Genomic DNA, 18170 nt, shown 5'->3' with positions numbered 1-18170 from the left:
AAGCACAGCCAGTGTTACTACAAAAAGTACTACAGTTACGACAAAAAGAAATAATAAAAGATCATTATAAAAGTACGCTTATGTAGTATACTATATATATAATAATTCAAGAACGTATAATTCAAGTCGTAATAGATCATAAATATCGAGATGGATAAATGGGATGATAAAGGATAACTTTAGGAGTAGAAATAGCTACAACATTAATTGCAATTAAACGATCGCCTTACATTAATTAGAAAGCGCTCGCGATCAACGTTGATGCAATCAGCGAAAAGAGACCGCGCCTTTTGTATTTGCCGGTAGAAAATCTCATTTGGGCAGAAATAAATTTTCAATCCGCATTAAAAGCTAAGGTATCATCGTCAACGCGGCGAGAAAGCCTTTATCGTATTAATTAATTTATAAGATAAGAGGTCCACTTATCGAGTTTTTCATGCCATTATGGTGAAAATGGAACTGTTTCAAGTAATTAATTTATCGTCTTATCATACATTACAATCAATTTTAATTGATATTTATATCGATTATTTAACTGAAGTATTTAAGTAAAGAGCTTCCAAGGATTCTGTCAAGTGTAATACGCAGTCTATAATTAATCTTGCAGTGAATCGCGATGAAAGATCATCACATCATTGCTGCTTGACTGCGTAACGGTGACTTGCTTAATTATCTTCATTAAACAGTTGGCTTGTGCCATCGGGAACTAAGACGAATAATTTCATTCAAAGTTTGAACGTTGGCATTGGAAAATATTAAAACGATATAATACAATTGACAACTATATTAATATTATTATTATTATTATTATTATTATTATTATTATTATTATTATTATTATTATTCACGTCAGTTGAAAAATAAAACTGAAAGAGTTCATATAAAAAAAAATACACAAATATTATATATTAATATATAATATTTGAACAGAAATTTAGAAGATTTCTTCTTAGGAACTCAAAAGCTAATGAACTTAAAAGCTTTATTTTATCGATTTTCCAAGAAGTACTTTCTGGACTATTAGAATATAAAGAAAGGTTAATGTACCCAAATAAAATGATTCGAAAATATCATAAATTAAAGTATAAACAGCTTAAAGACATTATTACATCTCTTCAACAACATTTACAAAGTATTAATTGTACATTATATGTATTATAATCAATAAATATTATAGTTAATACCCGATGAAGGTTTGTGGTATTCACGTTAAATTGCGTGTGCAGTAGTATTAATGAGAGTTAGTAAATGTTCACTAATTCTCACAGGTAATCGTTTAAACATAGTCTGTAATTGAATATTTTTGTATCTCAGAAATTACTATGCATATATTGCTTAAAATAAAAATTTTAAAAACCAAATAATTTTTTTATTTAATTTTTCGAAAATTCTTGCTATAATACTTTGAATCACGAATTTTGGAACACCCAATGTATGTCTCAAAAATGTTTTATTAAAGATAATTTTAAAATGTTTTTCAGAAAGTCTTGAAAATATTTTTAAAGTGTCTACCAATAAAATATTTTAACTTGACGCTTTAAAAATAACAAAAATATTTTAAATAGAAATATTTTAGAGTATGGCAAAAGTTTATTCATTTTACACAGTTTATTACCTTAAATAATATCTATTAGAAAATTGGTAAAAAATGACGCATACACTTTAGAAACTTCTGAGAAAAAAATTCCAAGTAACTTTGATAAAGTTTATCGAGTTTTTATTATAAGAAAGGATGACTAACTTTATTGATTTTTCATAGAGAAGTTATGTTACTTCTATTATTTATCGATTGCTTTAATGACATTTTAAAGTGCTGACTTTTTTACTTTATTATTGTTACAGCAGTCTGATTAGATAACAAGACTATAATTCAATATATATAGATATATCATAGAATAAAACTGCAGTAGGTCGAGGGCGAATAAAACAGGAATAAAAAAGTGAAAAAATGAACATTACCGAAAATCGGAAATGGCCGTTCCGTAAATTTCGTCAGACCAAACGTCCGATTGGGTTTTCTACAGAAAATCGAGAAATTAGAGATGAACGGAGGGAGCGACACATCGCGATCTCATCGTCAATCGTATCGTCGTCGCGAAAATTTTATTACAAAAACTCGAGAAATTAACTTCTCGATATCGTTACGTCGCTCCTTGCGCAATTATTAACTTCGGAGTAAGCGAATCCCACTCGTTATGGTATAAAGTGCAGCTGGCCGAGAGAGAAGTTAACTCCAGCATCTCGAATTATTTAGCGTGAGTCGAAACTTGAGGAGATTCCAGTACTGCCGCTCGAATCGATCGAATGAAATCTACCAGTTGGGAGAAACTCTCGGCACCAGACATTGTGGGAATAATTAAAGCTTCACGAATAATAAGGTGGAATCGAAGAGACAATAGGAATAGATATATAGATAGAGAAAAAAGAGATAACAGAGAGGGAGTGGAAAAGGGAGGTTAAAATGATGAAAAACAGCTCGTCGAACGAGTTTCGAATTAATTGGTTCTAATTCGACACGTCAGCTGATCGATGACATTGTACATTCCGATTATTAAACCATTGCGTGCCATCACTTGCGAGCGGTTCTAATTAGTCTGCTTCCCCCTTCCGCGACCTCGCAACACATGCTGCACTGTATTATAAGCGAGAACATACATACATGTGCATGTTGGTACATGCAAATGCATCATCAAGCGGTGCGATATTACAGTCATAGCACGATCTTGTAACAGAGTCGTATTAATAAAGATTAAATTTGACATAGCACGAAACTATTTTTTTTCCGGCATTTGTTTCATCTGTCGCTTTTTTAAGCCTTTTTGTTCGAGATTTTTGTCACTTTATAATTATGCAAAAAGTTATTTATTACATATTATATAATAAACTTCCGATAAAAATCTTTTACAGCGTCTTTTTGATATTTAATAAAACATAACGCTCCAGACATTGTTTTTTTTTATAAATATGTATTACATTAATGATTCAATAAAACAAAATGTTGTGACAAAATTCTTTCATCATCTTGTAGTTAATCATAAAATTATTTATATGTATTGTGTATAAACGAAAGTAAATGATATGCATCTGATTTCTATTTAGAGACCATTTAGAACGCAATGTTCGATTAGGTTGAGTTTAACCATTACAGGCAATTACACTACATATAATACGTATAGTTGATAATAATCTCTTATACGCAAATGGTATTTACACCCAATTATTAATTGGCTATTTTAGCAAAATGTGGAGGCATTATACAAATGTAATCGTTAGCAATAATCCGAACGGGCAAGTAGATAAGAACTAGTTATGGTCAGCCAGCAAAACCAGACCGAATTACCGTCGTACGGATGGCATTAACTTAGATAAAACATCTTGGTTAAAATTACCTTGTTCGCGTTTTTATCAACTTTTTTATGCGCAATTAAAAAAAGAAAAATATGAAACATGAAAATATCGATATGATTCGACGATGCAAAATTTTCGACATAACTTTGATTCTTGGGTAGGCACATTCGTATTGGCCAAATAAAAATAGTCTAACAACAACAGATGGAGTATACGACGGCAAAAAACGGCAAATAAGAATAACAGATGCGCTGCGCGGAAAAATACACGTGGGAGGAGAAAGACCAACAAAGCTGGATGCCGGAACCGCCACGGCAACAATGTGGCGCGACGTGAACGAAATAAAAATATGGGCTATCAGAATAACGCCATTTCGCGCGTGAACCGGGAGATTAGAGGGGAGGCTTATACAAGATAGCTTTAAATGCCCTGGACGAGCTGAATACAATTGCTACTTTGTAACGTGATAAATTCTCGCGGTTTTGCACATCGAAATTATTATCCGGCGAAACCGACTCTTGCTTACCTTGAACAGGATCGAGATACCCAAATTCATGAACGGCTTTGTGAAATCGATCACCCTCTCGCGCGCATAGTTGATTGTCATCGAGCCGACAGCGAGATCAGCCCTCTGCGAAATGAGAAAAGATAATTAAAAGGATATATATATTAAGAAACGAAGACACAAATAACAAAAATTTACAGATGTTTGTATACATGTCTAAAATGAAAAGACATATTTAAGATGTCATTAAAACGTCCTTTAGATATTATATCGCAAGACGTGAGTCATTAATGTGACATAATGATAATAAGTCAGTAATCAGAGATCAAATTCCATTTCTTACGATTTGAAACTTAGATTACAATAATTCATTGTTCGTCTTATCACTCTTTTGATATATTTTGACGTAACGATCTAATATGATATTTTTATTCTAGAAGTAAATTTCATAAGATTTTTGTATGACTTATGTGGATGCTTTCCATTAGATATCGTTCTACCTTGGTTATTCCAGTGAATGTCAAGAAAGATGGAATAATATCTGTATCGATTTGTGTCACTAAATGAAGAACCTTATTCTGATTTACCACTAGTATGTTATGATTGATACGAGTGATTACTGACGGCTTATTGTAGAAAGCCCATTTAAGACGTAGGTATTTAAGACGTCTTACGTCTTGATTTTGGACATGTGTGCTTTTCAGGTTACTTCTAATTTATTTCCATTATCGAATCAAGGTGCAGTGTTCGATAGCGCTGCTTTTGAAGCCAAGCTGCTCTCGAATTATCCACTTGGTCGCGTTCGACAGGTGCTCGAGATTATTTAGACACGCGCGACAATGGAATAGCTGACTCGGTAGTAGTCGACGAGGAAAACGTTGTCCTCGATTCAATGAAGCTACCTCGAGGAAAGAGCTCAATGTGCGTACTTTTGCCGCGATATCTAACTGCTTCTTCAGCGTCTGCGAAAGCACTCGCTGGCGTGCGCGCGGTGGCGCATCACGAGGCGGCAGTCTGCCGAGATTTATTTCCGGCTTGCGCTGCACACAGAAAGCGTGGATATCTGGATGGAAATACGCCCGATAGGGAAATCTCCTGTCTTTCCTTCCTGCACGTGCTCCGCGCTCTGTCTCTATGTGCTATGTTACAAATTTTCTATAAGCGTTCTGTACGCAAACGTTACAGAGAGAATTCTGTTGCGCGACGTGGGCGAAACATGATTCATGCACTTGTCAATTTTTTTATATTCGCAATGATTTATGTGGCAAGATGATACGTAATATCTATTTTACGTCTCATATATTTATTCCGGAAAGTTAGGAGATTGGATTTCAATCATAGTAGATCTTTCAATCGAATGATGGGTACTAAATGAAGGAGAGATTTGGAATCTTTTTTCTGATTAAAAAGAAGTATTTTAGCAGATTTCTTTTAAGCAGTGTAATATTCTCTAAATTCATATCTCTTTCTTTTTTCTCTCTTTATTTTTCTTTCATTTTTTTCTGTATCAGTATCTTCATTATTATTTTATTTGATTGTTTCTAAATGTAATTATTATGTTGTAACTACATGTATAACGTCTTAGCGCTTAAAAGATATCTTAAAATATTCAATTAATAATGATATTTATATGTGTTTATCCATCTCTTTCTCTCTCTCGTATTTTAATAATTTTCAGAATCTTCTTTTGTATTCTGTATTTATAGTAAATACATTAATTAAGTAAGAGAAGCGCCAATTACGGTCAAAGTTAGATGTCGGAATAATATATCTATGTTTTGTATATAATACATCTGTATATAACACAATCAAATTAAAATAATAATCTTCCCAAATTAAAAAGTAATCGGCGCGCAGTCATACATCCGAAATAAATTTATTTAAAAACTCATAAATATATTATTCCAACACATCTAACTTTAATCGTATATAAATGTCGTTTCTACTTAATTGATGTATTTATATAATCCTATTTTAATTTTAATAATAGTAAATAATTTTGTGATTGGATTATGAATGAAAAGCTATCATTATTAATTTCCAACGAAATATATTGTATAATTACAATTTCACTTTTATCTTTTCACGCAAAAACTCAATACTTTATACACGTATTATTGTGTATTACGACTGTCGATAGTTAAACCGTGAATGGGAATGGTGATACATCTGACGTACAATGGACAGCCGAAATGGTCGACATCGACGTCGCATAAAACGAGATACCGGTTCATCTCGTGAAAGATATTTCGGATTGGCGGCGTCACTAATTCGCGCGTGATTTACGTTACGCCTCGTGCGACCCATGGATGACGGTCGCAATAATTTGTTGTTGCGTGTTCTCGCGCGATGACAGCATGGCGCCATTGCGGACTCGCGATGCATCGTGCCGTCAATCGTTTATGAATGTACGAGCGATGCAGTGTATGTACAACGCATCAAACGTGTCGAAGAGAAATATGAATGTGAGAAGCTGGTTAAAGCTGCAAGCAGAGATAATGTACCAGAAAAAGGGCGATATCAATTTACATAGAATTACCGAGAGACATGAGAGTGTCGGATATTAATATGTATCCGCAATATGTTGTATGTATATCTATCTCATTTATTTAATTTAATACTTCTGTTGAAAATCACTTTTGCCGATTAATAATTTCGATGACGGCAGTGATATATTGCGAGCGAGCTTCGTTTTTCATTTCATTCATTCATTTTTGAGTCGTGTTACCTTTTCCCATGCAGCCGACAAACGATATCCCATTTATCAACTGTGTTCAGATAAAAATGAAACATCAATATATCATTCTTTTCAAGAAAATCCACGCGAGGGAAATTAATGTCTCGTGTAACATTTTACATATTTTGCGTATCAACGAATACCTACTCCAAAACTTGTTGCGTTAAATTACAAATTAGCATGATACACAAAAATTTGGTTGTAAAATATTATTTTTATTAAGAGAAATGTTTTTCTTATTATATTATATTATATTTTCAAAATAATACCACTCGCTCTCTTTCTCTCTCTCTCTTTTTCTGAAACGCAAAAGAATCTGGGTAAAAGAAAATATTGCATAATATTGTTAGATATTATATTAAAGGAATAATGGTAATCCCTTGAATTGAATAATATTTTATTATTTGTAACTTTTGTTATTTTTAATTTATACATAAACCAATCCATTTCTGTGATTAATTTGAAAGAAAACAACATCTATATTGACATATTCGCTTACTCACTTAATAAATAATAAATTAAAAAAAAATCAAATTTATTATACATTTCTCCTAATTAAATTATTTAAATAACTGAAATTTCTAAAGGTCTAATTTGATATTATGAATTTAATGTGAAAGAATTCTTGTTTGTTCATGTTATATCGTACATTAATTAAAACATTGTTAATTAAACATAGTTCTAATCATCGATTAAAATTCTTGATTGCATCGAATGTCTCGAATAGGATAGGGGTAATCTGGTTAATTATACATAAGTCGTTAAAATACGATACCGCTTCTAGGCATATTACGTGCCCTTTTTTATCATCATTTTTCCATCCTCGGTTTCGCCATTGCGCTCGTGACGACTGCAGCGAAGTGAGTATTATTAATGATCATCTGACAAAATTAATACTGCCGTCCGGATAACATAGCGCCGGTCGCTGTGTAACGTTCAGCAGTCTGCGAATCCCGACGAAAATGAGAAATTTCACGGACTCTCATATCGCGATTCTCCATAATTCCGTGAATTCCAGCCCATATGTGGCATCGTATCGTTGATCGCTATGTTTCATGTATTCAGAATCCCGAGATATTAAACCATTCATAACTGTAATTTTCCTGAAATTAGAACGTAATTATTCTGTCTGCGTAATCGATACCTTAGTCCTTGAGCCCAGCACTCTCTTAATTTAACTTACGAATATTATTTCGTTTAATTAAAACGATCATTTTACGAACATTTCGATTCAAGCACCGCGTATCTTGTTATCCGTTTGATAAAACCACGAATTTTCCTCGTTGCGTTACATTAATATAGTGTGGAATTAATTATTTCTATACAGACGCTCAATTTCCGGTAAACGCACATACACGGTATACGCAGCGTTTATACATTATTCATTCGTGATAAAAGTGCGCCCTTGTGTTCCGCAGCAACCGGACACTGAATCCAATCCAGAACTTTGGAATTTATGGCGAAAGTAGTTCTCTGGAATGTAGATATCGCTGCTAGAATACTCGGCTCATTACATCCTACTTTAGTTTTCCCAAAAACGAGTGCGTCTTTAAGAAATATACCGCGACAAAAAAATGTATGTGTTCCATGAAAAAGGACAAACGGATTTTTCTTAGTTTAGTTTTCTCTCGAAAGAAATTGTAAAATATTTATAAAATACAAAGATCAATTTATATATATTGCACCAAATTTGGCAAGAGATTACATTAGTTTTAATTTCAATAAAACTTCACTATATTGAAAGTAAAGTCTTTTCTTATGTCTCAAAAACAGCACTTGATGGAAATATTTCGATGACAGATTTGGACTCAGTATCGAAAATTATCCAGAAACAGTCTTCATATGTTCTTGTAAAATCATGTAAACTAGTGTTATCAATTGTATCTCGTTTAAAGGGAGAATACTCTTTTATTACAAAAATCTTAGGACAACTACAAATATACGAAAAAGAACGCTCAAATTCTACGTGCAAATTCTCTACTGGTGCAAATAATATATTAGACTATTGTGATCACTGAAATCTAATGCTGTGTGTATATACATATATGTATACATGATGATACACTACACGTGGATTTAACACCAGGATTACCTGTAACTCCGAGCTCTCTTTTACACGGCGCTATCTTTGCACGGTGCCTATCGGCACGAGGAATTGTGTGTGCAATTGACATTGTTATCACGGCGTTGTGCATAGTTGCCGTTGCATCTGCTACAATCGTCAGCGAAATATTGAAATTCGGTAGAATTGCGGAACAGAATTGCGCGCGTATGCGGCACTTAATCAATCGCCTGTGCGCGCGCGATGTATAATACCTTCCTCTGAAATGTAGACATAGTCGGCGGGCGACGATGCGGCAATACGCGGGCTAGTTTCACGCTTTCCTGGTAGAGACGCGGTGTCGCCCGTATATATACGAGCTCTCATCTTGCATCTGTTCGTGATTTGAATTGCAAAAGCGAGCGGCATCCAAAGCGTCTAAGCCTATGCGTTTAACGCAAGCGAAGTGCACGGCGGCGATTCGCTCGGGCCTATCGCTAGCAAAATGGCATGGCTTCCTCTATCATCGCGGCATATCACGCCGTTGTCGTTCGTAGGTAATCCTGCGTGTGCGGCCATCAATTTGCATGATTAATGCGCGCTCATATACATGAGGAGATGCGAACGGGAGAACCTTTGACCTAAACCGTAATCGACGCGATAATTCATATGATAAAAGGAGAACTGTAGGTAAAGGAGGATGTTACGTTTTGACTATTTCCGGCATTGAGAGAAAAATTTTTGATAATCGTAATTATAATTACATATTACTATAATTATTACTGCTGTTATGTTAATAATTGATAAGTGTATATATAATTTTATCAACAAATATATATAGTTGGTAATAGAAAATGAGACTCTAATTATATTATTATCATAAAAATAGTTGCAATTACTGTAAATTATAATTAAATTTTTATAAAAAATTATTTTAAATAATTTTTTGGGATAATCATATAATATAGCCATAACTCAAAAAAGATGATTTTAAAACGAAAATGACAAAAACAAACATTTGATTATGTTTCTAAGAGAATATTTTTTTTCCGCTACATTATTTGATTAATCAAGAAATTTTTGTTAAAAAGTTTTTTCATTTTTCTGAGAAAATTTGACGATATTACACATATTAATTAGATTTAACTTACTTAAGTACAATGAAGTATCGTTTATCTTAGGAAAACATCGGGAAGATGAGAAAAGTTGTGATATATTGTATCAAAGACAATAAATCTATCATTATTTATTGATAAAAAATTGTTAAGTACTTAAGATTTTAATATTATGTATAATTTGTATATTTCGGAACTTTTATTTTTGTTAAAAAACAGCCAAAACTCAATATCCTCGTTTTATGTAGTATGTTTCTATAGGATTTCTTGGGATTGGCAGGTTAATGCTTGTACGAGCGACATTACCCATATCGCTCCAGAATCACATTTCCTCTTAAACGCCGATACTTGGTCCCTATCTCTGTTGAAATTCGCTTAACTACCCTTTGTTACGTCTATCACTGACTATCAAACTGTCTCACGACTCTGAGAATCAACAACCTCCAGTATATAGTAGACCGCACAATATACGCTTCCGTAACATATAAATTATACCGTCGTATAACATATGCGCCAGTATCCTCTCCTTCTGAAAGTTCCCTTAACTACAAGAATTTTTCATGAATGTTTGTTAACAATAAATAAGGTACTCGGAAGAGATTTACATACAAAATACATGGAGCATTTTAATTATTTCAAAGAAGAAAAATCGAAAATTATTTCTAACAATCGCCATAGTTTATATAAGCGGACGATTCAATTTTCTCTGGTTTCAATAGGCTGTGTACGTCTCTGAGATAATTCGAGTGGACCTGCAGCAATGCACACGGACGCGTATCGCACACACTCACCTTATCCATCAGCTGGCGAACTATCCCGTTCCACTCGCCGGTCTCGTAATCGTAAACGCCATACTTGCCATCCGGTACGAGTTCAATCCTGTAGGTGAAGTCCACCATGTGCGCTATCTTCTTCAGCAAGTCGATGCAGAAGCCTTCGTAACGCATGTTTCCGCTGAAATTCCCCTCGCTCTTCAGCATTACATACGGCTGCTCCTACGAGGATCATAAAAAGGAGCTACCGTTTTTCGCTTCGTCTCCCTTTGTTGTAGGATTTCACCCGCGATTCTTTTCTCTCTATCTTTCTTATCTTTACGTTAGTCGCCAGTTCTCCCGCCCATTTTGTTATTCTGCATCTTTTTCACAAGATGCTACTATCCGTGCCAGAACTATCGATATGGTCAACAACAATACTCCGCGAAACGATAAAGCGTTCGCGTGTTTGCGTCATGGGAATTTTATATGGACTGGATGTAAATCTTCTGGGTAAGGGTCAGTAGAAATCAAGTTTCACAACTTCAGTCTCGATTCGAGAGGATTAGGGAAATTTTGGTGCGTCGCTTTAGCTCTTTCGGTGAGGAATACGCATTACAGATTTAATTAATGAATAATAGATGAACGCATTTTCTTATAATCGTGTTATAAAATTAGACTGACAAATGAGACTGATAAACTCATTTACTTAAGTGACGTGAATGGTAAATTGAATAAATGAAAAATATTTTATATTGTAAGAATATATACAATCTTACAAAAAAAGTTTGATTACAAAGTTTGAGTATTAAATGAGTGAGTAAATCAAATTAGTAGGGGAGATCGGAGTTCGGTAACACAGTTTTCACAATTTCGGCATTAGACTTTAAACAATTAATCAATATAATAATATGATAAAAAATCGTTTTCTACATTTTCATGCCAGGAAATACGATTCTGTACAGTATATATTTTCTTTGTAGTAAATAAAATATAAACATGCTGCATTGTAATCAGTTTTTGATAATAAAGTAAATTGATACCATGTTATGGTATAAGTTATCTTTATGATAAACTCGATAAGTTTTCCATTGTTTTTTTCGCTTTAAATATACAGAACACAATGTCAACTTGTGCCAACAAGCCACGGTAACTCCTATATTTACAGTTACTCCTATATTTAAAACAAAGGAGTATGGAGTTAGTTACATCCTATTAAATACCAACAAAATATAATTAATATTCAAAATAGCTACCTTTAGCTTTGATATAAGCTTTAAGATGTTTCGGAAAAGCATTAACTATGAGGCTGCGCCTCTTTTCACAGATAAATCCTCCCAGGCAGCTAATAGTAGCTTTTAGTTCACTGTCAATGAACATTTTTTGGTGTAAAATCTTTAAGGTATTTAATAAGATGTAACTAACACTCTATACTTTATCTTTTTTAAAAAATGTTACTACCTAGAGAGCTGAAGTTATTTGTTATCATTTTGATTCGATAAGTACATAAAACATTGTGGCCAAATTTTCTGATCCCATATATGTATAAAAATATGCACAAAGATTTAAAGATTCGGTGCATAAATATTCTGTAAGTTACATCGCAAACGTGATGCAGCGAAGTGCATACGACTAAAAATTATCCATATTTTTTCGCGAACTCTAAAATAACATTTAAGAATTTCGCAAAGTTTACGGCCATGGTAACCAAAGATTATCGGGATATCTCGTGTGATAGCGAATCGTGCATGTATCTGTAACGGTGTGGACAGCTTTAATTGGTATTTACGACGACATACCGGGCATGGCGAATGCACTTGTCCCGACGTGGACGTTCGATGGTTCTCTCGATGCTGATTACCAGCTAAATGGATTACTCTTCGATAGACTATTACGTTCAACACTCCCACGAGATGTGCTCTGTAAGCGTAACTACACGTCGTAGGCCTCGGAGACTCAGGTGCAAGAAGACCAATTAACATGCGTGATGTTATACCAACTAGACGATAGCTTGCCAAATAAATCTCGTGAGCAATGCCGTCTTAGATCGTTATTTTACTAGAAAATAACGTTCAAGATAATGTGTCATTTTTATAATTTTCTAATCATATTAAACGCATCGTCCGATCGTGACAAATTTAGTAATACGTATCTAATTTTTGATTAACAGATTTCTTTACTTCTATCACAGTTAATTTTACACAATAATTTAACAGTGAATAACTTTTCTTGTCTCTCACACATGATAAACAAGTCTACGACACGCAGCATCGCCATTAAAAAATGAGAAACAAAAAATTTTTTTATCAAGTTCGAGATGTGTAGATTCTTGCATGCAGAAATGATGAATTAAATCATCTGATAAAACGTTGATACGAATAATCGATCGAGTTAGAAGTAACGCCGGCGAACAATGCAGGAAAACGAGGACGAGAAAAATTATCCGAAGAATTCCGATAATTGCAAGCGTACGGGAGAGACGAACGTGTAACGAGGGAGAACTTTCGTTCCACCGGACAAATATTATCTTCACCACGAACGAGTGAAAATATAGACAAAAAGATGCTTTTCTCTAGATGTGAGCGTTATCGCACGGTCGTCGTATATTCAGACGTGGAGAGTTGGAGGTATCTAGTATGCGCGGGGTCTAGATTTAAATTTAAATTCAAATCGGCTTCTTGAAATGCAATAAAGTAGCTTCACTTCATGAAGCTTTCCGCCATTTTAGATGAAAACGGGGCCAGTGACTGCCGCACGGCGGAAACGCGAGAGATTTAATTAGAGGGTATGTCGAGTAGATTTGGTATTTACGAGCCGCATATGAGAATTTCGACCGGATTAACTGCATACTGCAGCCTATATAGAGAATGCATTTGGCACGCATTAATTAAGCCGCGTTGAAAAGCAGCGTTAGAAAAAAATAAAAACGAAAAAAGGGAGTGTGCTAATCCGTTGAGATTCAACATTTATATACAACACATTTTATAATGTTTTAAGCTGTTAATATTTTTATCCTCGTTATTTAATATTACTACTTTTATGACAGAGGATTCTCAAAGAAAAAAAAAACGGAAGAGACGAGGACGTACGTTTCATTTTGTATGCATTGTGTGTGTATGCATGCTGTTTGAGGTTTTATATTCGTTTGTAAAAAAATTACCATGCATATGTACGTATACATATGCATGGAAAGAGCTTGAAAAAAAATTCAAACATAAGATTTAATCCAAATAAGCTGCGCGAATACGCGCACGAAAACAAAGATGAAAAATTAGCATTGCGTAGTTAAAGGTAAAAGTCTTAGTGAAATTATTTCTTGCTAGATGAATTATATAGCAAATATTTACCATAGATTTTAACATAAAAAACATATCATGACACGGAAAAATCTTGACTTATCATACGAGTAGATTAAGAGAAGACGGATTAAACGGTCAGCGCATTTATGAATAATTACTTAATATGGCACATTCTCGTGAAAGTGTTAAAGTCCGTACGCAATCTAGAAGACAGAAATGAGATATAAAATTAATTTAAGCCAACTTAATGGAGGCTGTAAGGCCACTTTTAACTCTTCTTTGAATAATGCATGAGTCTTTTGAATAGAGCGAAAAAGTACGTGAAGCGAAAAGCCGTAAGAGCGTAAAAGATTTAAAGAGAAGAGGCAAATTTCAACGCGACCGCAGATACAAAGCGACACACGCAAATATCGATGAAATATGTAATTATTAAAGATTTCAGATGTAGTTAGAGAGGAAAATTTTCGAATTTATAAGAAATAATTGATAGTGAAGTAAGTAAGAAATTTATAAATCTTTCCACGATTTTATGTTGCTTTAGTAAGTACGTAACAGAAAACTGCTCTCCTATATATAATATGACGTACATACAGTTCCATTAAATTTGTATATTGCTTTAATAAATTTAATATTGTATGTTTTAATAAATGCCAAATTTCATCGTGATATTACAGAATTTATAAAATACTGTTAGTTCATACGAGAAGTTCCCATTTATTTTCGTGCATAACTGATATTCATCGTAAATAAATTACATTTCACATTCTATCTCCTACTTTTAATTAAGAAAAAAATCACGGTATACAAGAAACATTGATCATACGTTAATTTTTATATCTAAATAAAGAGAGCTTTTGCAATTTTTAATTATAGATAATTCTAAATTATCATGTGATATATAAATATCACATTTAATATCGGTAAACTCGAGTCGTAAATTAAATGTATAGCGTTAAGATTAAATAAAAATAAAACAAAGGAAAGATAAGCCAATAAAAGCCGATGCGAATATCGGTGTGCAATAATAACAATATATTTAATCAATTATTACTCGTAGTAAATTAAATAAAAACGCATACGTTTCGACTCTAATTTTGGAATTCTTTTCAGTGTACATAAAATATATTTAGACGACAGAAAACATAGGTTAAAATAAAATTGCAATAAATAATAAAGCATCGAAATACAAAGCAATAGCCACTGTGAAAGATTAAATAAAGCTGGATTTTGATTACAGTTCTATTTTTTGATACAACTTTCAATTTAACATAGACATGTAATTTCCATTTTATTTAATCTGTGACTGTTGTTTCGCACTTTAATACTTCGCACTTTAATACATTGTTTATTTTAATTTCATTTCGACACGTGTTAAATTAAAACGTTTTTATTTATGTAATTTACTATACAACTGACTAAATATATTGTATAATATTATTGTACATTTACTTTCGCATTGGCTCTTATTGACTTATCCTTCATTTCATTTTGATGTTTAATATCGTTTGGCATCAATAAATCAATACGGCGTCGTCTCCTTCATCTAAATAAATTTGCTTTAAAGGAGAAATTTGTATTCAAGTTATACGAGTTGTCAAATATAAATAATCAAGGAATGCTACTTCATTATTTCAAAATAGACATATATTAAATGATACATTTCATGTAAGCTATCATTTTCGTCTTTCACATTATCGAAAAATCTTTCATTTATTAGAAAAATAATATTGGAAAAAATAATTATTATTTTCAAATGAAAATTTCATGTGAAGTTATATGTCGTTACATGTATGATTATACATATAGGCTCAGTATAAATATACTAATTGAAACATGTAATTAACATTGTTAGTGCATCTCATGATTTTGCGATATTTACACTAAACAGTTTGCAATCGTTATGCTGATTGACATTTGCGAGTTGTTAAAACCGTGCAAAATTACGTACAAATCGTTGTGATTTATTTTTACAAGGACAACTTTTATTCTACAATATGATAAATATCAGAATAATTGATCATTATTAAGAGAATAAATTTAACTAGTCAAGCACAGAACTGTTGCAACTAAATGCACAAATCAAATTATAATTAAATTCAAAATATTGAATTAAAACATATGGGATAACAGAGAAGGATAGGATCATCTTATTACTTACGTTTATATTTATACAAACTAAAGTAAACTTTTATAAACAACGTTAATACATTTACATTTCTACCATTAATGCGATTACAAATTAAGCCGTAAAAACATTAGTAGAGTATAATTGAATTACAAGGGAACATCCGCAGTAATACAACCTATTAATTGGCCCAAACATATTGTCGAACCATGTAATAATAATTTGCAGTTATCGATACAACGATCAATATGAGATTACTCTAATTTGTGATATGTATGTGATTTTAGGTAACAAGATAAAACTTGCTTTGACTATTCAAAGTAAATAATCAAAGTGAATAGTCCAACAAGAGATTTTTCCAGAAACTCTAGCGATATACGTGAGCGAGTGTTCAGGATGGGATCGTGTATTAAAGGGAGATGTGAGAAATGAAACAAACAAACCAAATCATACATGTCGCATAAGCTCTCGTACGATGCCGTTCCATTCGCCGGTCTCCGGGTCTCGTGCGCCATACTTCCTGTCCGGCACCAGCTCCAATCGGTACGAGAAGCCTACCTCCCTCGCCACCGCCGCCAGAAGATCCATGCAAAAACCGTAAAATCGCGAGTTCCCGGTGTAGTTCTTTTCGTGGTGCATCATCACATACGGCGTCTCCTGCGTCCGTCGACAAGCGAATCGGGATTCATGCAAGAATAACGAAAAGCGTTTTGAGACCGCCGCAGCGTAACGCGGATTTATGACGAGACATGTTGGCGCCGACCATATCGAGGAACTTTCAACGGCTATCGCGCGTTTCTCGCTCGACTCGTTCTTCCAAAATGGGTGGTACGGCGGTATCGGAGTTGAAACAATAAAACAGATGGCATTATGCGGCAATCTACCTCGCCTTGCGTGATATCTTCCCTTTTTTTTTAAAAAGCAGAAATGATTATGAATATATTTGAATATATTCCTTTTAGCTGCGTCCAAATGTCGTATAATTTTGCAATAAAGCCGTGCGTAGATTTATATAAAGATATAAAAGAAAGAACAAAGTTATTGCGCAACAAAATACAGATTTGATGAAAACTCACCAGTATAGTAATCACAATCAGAGTTACGTTCCCAATGCTAGGCTCGAAAAAGGCCGCAGTGTCTGTAACGTTGACGCCGGCGCCGGGACGCCACTCGCCGACCTAGTTTCGTATATAATTTTATTATATACTCATTTGATATTCGCATTCTTCTAACACGCTTCTTATTTTGCTTAGAGTAAGGCCATGACGTACCTTAACAAGTGAATGTTGTTTCAGTTTCAGCAGATCCAATTTAAATTGAATTCTACGGCCTTCTTTAAATTCAATAGGTCCGGAGATTCCTTTCATCTCGACCTGCAACAAAAACCGTTGCGGATTCGCGTTCGTGAGAGTGCTCTCTTACATATGTTACATACTTGAGTTCATCAACCTTATTCCGCGCTCGATTCAGCGCGACGGTTCAGCAGATTGAACTTGAAAGAACAAACATTTTATAGAGCATGTATATGATGCATAAAATGCTCCAGTGGCAGTATTACAGTTGTCTATTCAATCCCATTTATTCAGTCCCATTTATTTCAGTTGATAAATGAAATTCGATTCAACTAGATAATCTAAAGTTTAAATGCAGCAATATAAAGATTTTAAAAGCAAGAAAGGTTAGAAAGAAGAATTACTTTATTCCGGTACTACCATAAAGTGCTTGAGATAAGACCTTTGACTGCGTTGTATTATTATAACTCTTCAGCGCCACTATGAACACATTATGATATTTTTGGCTTTTTTTTCAATGCTTTTCAATGCTTTTTCCATTGCTTAATTTTTAAGGAAACTGCGCAAAGAAACTTACGGATTTTTTCCGTGTGTTGATACATCGTCAAATGAAAAGTTTCGTGAATATTACAGTTCACTTCATCAAGACAGGAAGCAATCTGATACTGAGCTACTTCTTTTAAGGATTTATTTTCTATACACATATGTGATACAGACAGGAAAGGAGGAAGAGAAAGCTGAGGATGGCTTATAACTTTTCATTAATAAATTTACAAAAAAATTAAATGTACAAAATAATATGAACCTTTTAAATCCGTTAAATACTTTTTATAAAATCTTGATACTTCTATGTTTTATTTATTTTATTTATTTATTATTTTAGTGTATAAACACGTTTATCCTTCGATGACCTTCCATAAGCTCACACATCTTGTATTATACACACTATTTTTATT

General features: G+C 33.5%; 1 protein-coding gene across 5 annotated transcripts in view; it reads right to left on the bottom strand.

Annotated features, from left to right (window-relative positions):
- The window catches only part of LOC105150465 (glutamate receptor ionotropic, kainate 2), a 145136-nt gene that overhangs the window by 9126 nt on the left and 117840 nt on the right, over positions 1-18170 (bottom strand). For 3 of the 5 annotated variants that reach the window (XM_087413537.1, XM_011063581.2, XM_087413536.1), the window contains 5 exons: positions 17194-17295; positions 16999-17100; positions 16376-16579; positions 10538-10741; positions 3875-3979 (listed from right to left, as the gene is read on the bottom strand). In XM_087413537.1, coding sequence (XP_087269663.1) covers positions 3875-3979; positions 10538-10741; positions 16376-16579; positions 16999-17100; positions 17194-17295 — 717 coding nt within the window. The remainder of the gene's footprint in view (positions 1-3874; positions 3980-10537; positions 10742-16375; positions 16580-16998; positions 17101-17193; positions 17296-18170) is intronic. The other 2 variants (XM_011063582.2, XM_011063583.2) reach the window with 2 other exon arrangements.

This window comes from Acromyrmex echinatior, chromosome 14 (assembly GCF_024713525.1).
Source record: "Acromyrmex echinatior isolate Ae372 chromosome 14, ASM2471352v2, whole genome shotgun sequence".
Classification (NCBI taxonomy): domain Eukaryota; kingdom Metazoa; phylum Arthropoda; class Insecta; order Hymenoptera; family Formicidae; genus Acromyrmex; species Acromyrmex echinatior.
This window is presented reverse-complemented; position numbering and strand designations above follow the sequence as displayed.